General features: G+C 42.1%; 1 protein-coding gene across 1 annotated transcript in view; it reads left to right on the top strand.

Annotated features, from left to right (window-relative positions):
- Positions 1 to 2,131: 2,131 nt before the first annotated feature.
- Positions 2,132 to 7,035, top strand: part of LOC104501791 (attractin-like) — a gene marked incomplete at its 5' end in the record, with an annotated part of 17,221 nt that continues 12,317 nt past the window's right edge. The window contains one exon of the mRNA XM_010145664.1: positions 2,132 to 2,239. Within this exon, the coding sequence (XP_010143966.1) occupies positions 2,132 to 2,239 (108 nt within the window). The remainder of the gene's footprint in view (positions 2,240 to 7,035) is intronic.

The following is a 7,035-nucleotide window of genomic DNA, read 5'->3' as shown; positions in this document are numbered from 1 at the left end:
TTCTTTGATTTTATAGCCATTAAACAAAGCGCTTTACGATCGCTGAAGGGGACAATTGCAGGAACAACAACCCGGCAATCTGTTTCACACTCGCTTTCGTCTGCAATCTGCTGGTGTGCTTTAAATACTCAAACTCCTCGTGTTCTCTTACCCAACTGTGAGTTACACACAGGTTGGCTTAGTACAGCTCCGACTGGGTAAACTTGTTGGGTTTGTTTGCTTTGTGATTGTCTACAATCTGCTCTGAAATCTCTTACCTCTTCTCCTCCGTCCCTTCTCCTCCGTCCCTTCTCCTCCGTCCCTTCTCCTCCGTCCCTTCTCCTCCGTCCCTTTTTCCTTTTTTCCTTTTGTTTTCTCTTTTTCCTTTCTTTTTTCTTTTTTTCTTTTTTTTTCCCCTCAGAAAGTAAAACTTCCCCACTTGCCTTTTATTTTTCTTTTTATTACCCTGAGAACCAGAGAGGCTTATATACCCCCCAAGCTTAGTTGCATGAATCCCCTTCTCCTCCGTCCCTTCTCCTCCGTCCCTTCTCCTCCGTCCCTTCTCCTCCGTCCCTTTTTCCTTTTTTCCTTTTGTTTTCTCTTTTTCCTTTCTTTTTTCTTTTTTTCTTTTTTTTTCCCCTCAGAAAGTAAAACTTCCCCACTTGCCTTTTATTTTTCTTTTTATTACCCTGAGAACCAGAGAGGCTTATATACCCCCCAAGCTTAGTTGCATGAATCCCATTGTGCCTTTCTGCCACCGTCTGACCCCCAAGCTTACAGAGGCAGTCTTCCCATTTTCAACACAGAAAAAAAAAACCAAACTAAAAGATTGTTTGGCAAAGAAAAGACCATGGGAGGTTTATGAGTTCAAGAACATGGTGATATAATTAGTTTGGTCCAGATGAGTTGCAGGCTGGATAGCAGCATCTTCTTTCCGCCTGTGTGCTCCGTCCTCTTCTGCTCTGCTGGATGTGGCCAATATGTTTTCCTGCATTATTGGAGGCACGATACAGTTTGTGGTGTTTTCTGTAACACTGTTTGAGCGCTGTAAATGGTCAGTTAGGGCTTGGAGCATCGAATTGCCCAGAATTAATGGGGAGATATGGGTGGTGATGGTGGGAAGTATAGAGGGCATTTAGTAGTAGCTCAATCTAGCTCAAAAATAGAGCATAACTAGTTCTGCTGCAGCTAAGTAGTAATGCTAAATGTGCTAAGCTGCGTACAACTAGTGGTTTTAGGGAGGAGCTGCTCCTATAGGACCGCTGGGTTTTCACAGCTCTACAGAGTGTGTGCTTCTTCCTGGATTAAACAGGGGCACTGAGTCACATCAAACCATCGCTGTTGGAAATTAGGGTTATGGCTTCTGCATCCGTTTACAGGTTGTGTACCTTGCTGTCAGTATTAGAGGTTAGCCGCTGGAGCCAAAAGGAAGCTTGTCCACAGCTCAGCGAAAATTGAAATGCTGTTTCCAGCCCAGCCCTATAGGAAGTGTCTTGTTTTGCATGTTTAAAGAAAGGGAGCTGCATCGTAGCACTTAAAAGCGCTTCAGAGTACAATAAAAAGATGTCTTGCATCCTGAGAGCTTGCAGAGATTTACCCAGGAAAAGGGTTTTAACTTTAATAAAACACATTGCACCAAGGACATGCCATTTGATACATTTGCTGTGTTCAGAAAAGAAACAATAAAAAAAGATGATTATTCAATAGGCGCCTGACAGCATTTCACTAGTGCTGTTCTATAAAAATATCAAAGTCTTCCTTACGGTAGTTCCATGCTGCTGCCCGTTGAATTTTAAAACGGTTCCCACAAACCCTGTGGAGTCCTGCCATGCCCCAGACAGGTGATGACAAACACGGCTTAGAAAGTACATAGTTGCTTTATAGAGACTTAAGCAGATGCGTCTTCCCTCACAAATGAGTCAAGCTAAGACTGTACATGTGGCTTTACTTGCAATAAGTTCTTAACTGTAGTAACTTTTAGCAGTCACTAATATTTGCAATTATCTATCTGTACCATTAAGCCCATTAAAACACCAGGAGGTTATTTTTCCATATTCTTAGATATCCTTTTGTATTGGGTAAAACCTCTCACTTTTTTTTCATCTGTGTGTTGAACAATATGATAATAATATTTTTCTGTTTATTAAATTAGCAACTACTCCGTGAGATGCAACAGATGGCAAGTCGCCCCTTCGCCTCCATCAACGTTGCCTTAGAAACAGATGAAGAGCCGCCAGATCTCATCGGGGGAAGCGTAAAGGTGAGTGCTGGTGCTTTAGGATGGTCCTTACCACCATTAATCACGGATGCTCGTTTTAAACTGTGGTTAACGCAGTAATCCCAAATCCTCTGTTACATTCCTGCAAGAGTCCAGGGGGACCCGCAGGTATCATTTTCGTTTGCTTTTACCTCTTTGGGCATCATTTACAGCTTTTGGCCTGGTTTGAATAAAAGTGTGTATGAGGTTTTGTGTTTGCCTTGTTAGTTTTTATGCCTCAGAATAGAGAAGAATGCAGCTTCACAGAGAACATTTGGCTAGAAATAACTATAGGTGCTGCAAATAGAAACCATTTTTCTGCGATATTGCGAAGCAAACAGGATTACCATCATCTCTGTGCACTGTGATAGCGTTAACATATTTTTGATTATAACTGTATGTTCAAATACCTCTTGTGATGCCCAAACAGGAGTGCGGAGAGATCATTGTCTTACACCAGGCTGGCACGTTCTTAGACACAACATGTATTTTTAGGAAAAAAGCGTCTGAAAGGAGACTAATGAATTAAAAGAATTTTTTAATGTGATGCTTTGACTAGCAGACTTGTACACAACAGAATGAAGAACCTGAGAACCCTGATTATTTTTGTTTCTTGTCTAAGGCAGCTGTTTTGTTTTATTTAGATTTAAGTTTTTTTGAAGTTCTTCCTCATTAGTCCAAGCACAAAGTTTCTCACCCTCTATTACAGTGACAAGAGAGCAAATTCTGCTTTTCTGTTAGAAGATGCGTGTTTTAATTATTTTAAAGCACATAAAAACAGTCTGACCCCGCAAATTCTGGTTTACGAGTAATAATATTTAAGTCTTGGCCTTAGTATCTGGAAAGGCCACGGTTCAGGTGGCCTGCATAGCTTTAGCTCTTCCTTATTTATGTGTGAATATAGTCTTTCATGGCAAGTTGTAGCACTTTCTCCACCAGATTGGTGACTTGCGTGTTCTGGGTGGACATGATGTAGAAGAAACTTTTTAATGTATTGTCTAGTTTCGGGGTTTTTTTTTTCTGGTTTTTTTCCCTGTTTCTTCCCAAACTTTTAATTGGTGACTTGCGTGTTCTGGGTGGACATGATGTAGAAGAAAACTTTTTAATGTATTTCTAGTTTCGGGTTTTTTTTTTCCTGGTTATTTACCGTGTTCCTTCCAAACCTTTAGACCCAAGATTGAAAGATTACTGTGATTCTGCCCCACATTTGAGTCCTTCATGAATTAATTGTTACCTTTCTCTGAAGTCAGGGATTATTGTCCCTGTTTTGCATGGATGAGCCCCGGAACGTAGTGAAAATACAGTAAAATTTTCAAAGGCACTCGGTAATTTGGGGTACATGAGTGACTTGGCAGCTAAGTTGACCTGTCTCTGGGACCTCTCCTCTGGGGCTCTGACTTTCATTTGACTCCAGATCATTCAGTTTTTCTGAGTTTTTGTAATTTCTCCACCTCTTTTACGAGGATGGTAGGCACTGGAAGTCATTAACTGCTAATAGCTAATAGCTTCAAGACTTTGAAATACATGCTCGTAAAATTGGATTGTCACTCAACAAATTAGAATGAACCTTTTTTTCATTGCTGCGTCGAAGAAGCCGTGGGACGTGTGTGGATGTTCCCATCGGGCTGGAGGCAGATTTGTGAGGCTGTAACCGGGCTGCCGATGTGTTTGGGTTGCAGTCTCTCTGTCTGCAGGCATTTTCCTTCCCCTCTTCCCATTTTCTGGAAATAAGCAAACTGAAAACACCTCTTCTGTAGGATCAGACCAGAACAAAGCAGTCCTAAACTCATTGATCTCTCTTGACAAGTTCGTCTGCACTCATGAACTACAGAGAAGAGAGTAAACTTTGGACCTCTTCTGTTGCGATGAGCGTGTTATTTCTCCTCTTGTTCAGCAGACAGTGCTTTTCCTCTCCTCATTCGGGCTTTGTTGTTCGCTTTCTCCTCCACACCTCTCCGCTTTTTGTTTTCTTCTCAGTTCCTTCTTTGATTACAGGAGCGTTGAACTCATCTCTTTTGAAGTGCTTCCATAACACCACAGACAGGATTTCATCTTTCTCTCACTCGCGGCTGAGCTTCCTTGCTTTCCCATGCCGTCATATTCCACACCTCACTTGTGTGACCTTGAGTTAATTGAGAGCGGATGGAAAAACTGCTTTTAAGCAGAATAAGGCTGTGGACGGATGTCCTTTTCAGACCCAGAAATTGCCAACAGCTAATTGCCCTCTATGCTCATAACTTGTACCAATGTTTCTTAATCAACATCAAGTTTAAACGAGATGGTTTGGTTCAGGCAAACGACACAAACCTTGCACAGAAGCCTGAAGGCACGTAGGGGACATGGACACGGACGATTGTGCCAGCAGGTAACTTAATCTGCTGGAAGATCTGGGTGCAGAATGAGGATGCTTTTTCATGACGAGTTGCTAAATTTTGAGGAGTTTTATGTAATTTTTTATCAACTTGGAGAATGCGTAAAAGTCAGGAGTGTTTCAGCAAAGTTGAAGTCACATGGTGACAAGAGGACGCTCAGGAAGTGTGTGGATTGTGAGCAACTTGGGGAATGACCCTTCCGAGGTAGTCTGGCCTGTGGGGTGCTGCATATAAATGAATTGAAATAGAAGTGAAAAAGCAGTCTCACATCTCTGGGGTCAGCTCCAGGTTTTCTCCCCATCCTTTTTGCAGCTGCCTGTATGGGGGAAAGCTCTTAGCAGGAGAGATGAGCTGGGACAATACAGAATTGTAGAACTGCATTTCTCCTTGTGTTTTGTCTGTTCTTTAATTATTAGCCAAGAAAAGAGTGAAATGTTGCTGTGTTGTGGGCCCATGAGCCACTCTCTGCTTAGTCCGCCATTCGCTGTGTCAAAATTTGAGAGCCTTCATTTTCATGCCAGGAATCCAGACTTGCTTTATCATAAATGCATTGATGTTTTTCTTTCCCCGTGTGAATCAAAGCCTTTGGTTCATAACGAGTTTATTTAAGGGTTACAAAGGAGAAGTGGAAAATGGGACGTCTTGTCTGCAAGAGATTAATTTCCTTTTCCATTGGGCATAGCCAACTGGCAGCCAGTGTCAAGCTAGTTCCATCCTCAGCGAAGGTTTTCCAGCTGGACAGTGTTAGAACCATGTTTTCAATTAGTATTTTTCCTGGGGTACTTAGAAGTAATAGAAAGTGATTTACCTGCAGGGAAACTATTCATATTGCAGTCTGCAGCTAGGCAACACGTAACTAACTGCTTTGGTTTATTTCCCACTCAACAAATACCCGCTGAATCACAAATCTGCCGCTAAATTTCTTAGTTATTACAAAATCCATTGGCTTTTCTCTGCAGCTTTTTGTACGTTTGGAGGTGCTGTGTATCGTGATTTTTTTTTTTTTTTTCTAAGGAGTTTTAGCATTTAGTTATTACAAAATCCATTGGCTTTTCTCTGCAGCTTTTTGTACGTTTGGAGGGGCTGTGTATCGTGATTTTTTTTTTTTTTTTCTAAGAGTGTTTAGCATCGCTGGATATCTGGGACTCACCCAAGTGCCTGAACTGGTATCGCTGTAACTCAGGCTTTTTTAGATCTTATCTGACTAATCAAAGTCCTGTATTCCTCTGCAGCCACTCTTAGAACAAGTTTTCCTGGAAGAATTCAGGAAGTTTATAATTTTGACATTGATTTCCAGCTATCTTGAAGTTGGTGAAGGCGCGAAGTTAACACTTGTAGGTTCCTGGGGAAAACACACACAGAGCATAGCAAGCGAATGCTAAACTTGAGCAAAGCACCTGCAGAATCAACCAGAAAATTGTTGCATTAGAAAAAAAATTACCTTTGTTGGAAAAAAATTGTCTTGGAGGCGTTTAGAAGATTTGCAGAACACTCATTGTTTGCATTATAGAGCTGGTCTGTAAAGCAGCCTTTGCTGTGCTGTGTTTAGGGACCCAACGTGCAAAGCCAGTGCTCAGAGTTGATCATCTTTGTGTCCCTGATCAACAGGCTGCCCACATCTGTAGTGGGAGAAGTCTTTGGTGAGCAAAATCCTTCTGAAACTCATTTAGCAGATTCTGTACCTTCATGCCAACAGGCATCTGGTTCTGCTGTGTTAAGCTTCTGAGGGCAAAACGGCTTCACTGCAAATCCTTAGTCAGATGTCACCTCACCAAGCTGGCTGATCCCTTAAAAAGAGCAGGAAAATTGATGGAAAATAGCACCTCCCTCTAGTGATTAGTTTGCATTGTTATGGAAGAGTATGCTGTAGAGTGGTTTAAAGGCTGTCAGAAGGTCCCATCTGTTCAAGAAATACAGAGATGAACTGGTGGGCTGGTCGAGGAGGGGGCAAGAGATACCACAGATCTATATTCTCAGTCTGCTTGTAGTTCGCATCAGAATGGTGCCCTTGGGAAGTTCCTTTTACATTGCAATGAAGTCACAACCATCAGGAATAGATAGAGAAGTGAGAATTTTGAAACCCTGTGCCACAGGATGATGGGTTTGAGGAAGCTGCAGTCGTACCACTGGGGTGAGGAATGATTTGGATTGAAGCATCGTCCATCTCCAGCACTTCTACAGGGTGACTTCATCTTAATTTTTACTTGTAGCTTTGTGCCCTGCTGTGTTGGGCTATTTCATGTCATGAGAGGAATTCAGTGAAGAACAACTAAGGACCAAAGAGCTGACTGGTTTTGGGGCTGTTATCCTGTTCTGGTTGTCACTCTGGGTGACTTATTTCCCCTTTAGTTAACATGTTGCTGACGCACTATTAGTCCATCAAATGTGCTGATGGACCAGCTTCCGTGACCCGATCCCCACCCACTT

Source organism: Buceros rhinoceros, unplaced genomic scaffold (genome assembly GCF_000710305.1).
Source record: "Buceros rhinoceros silvestris isolate BGI_N320 unplaced genomic scaffold, ASM71030v1 scaffold3341, whole genome shotgun sequence".
Lineage (NCBI taxonomy): Eukaryota > Metazoa > Chordata > Aves > Bucerotiformes > Bucerotidae > Buceros > Buceros rhinoceros.
Note: the sequence above shows the minus strand (reverse complement) of the source record. Positions and strands in the feature narration are given on the sequence as shown.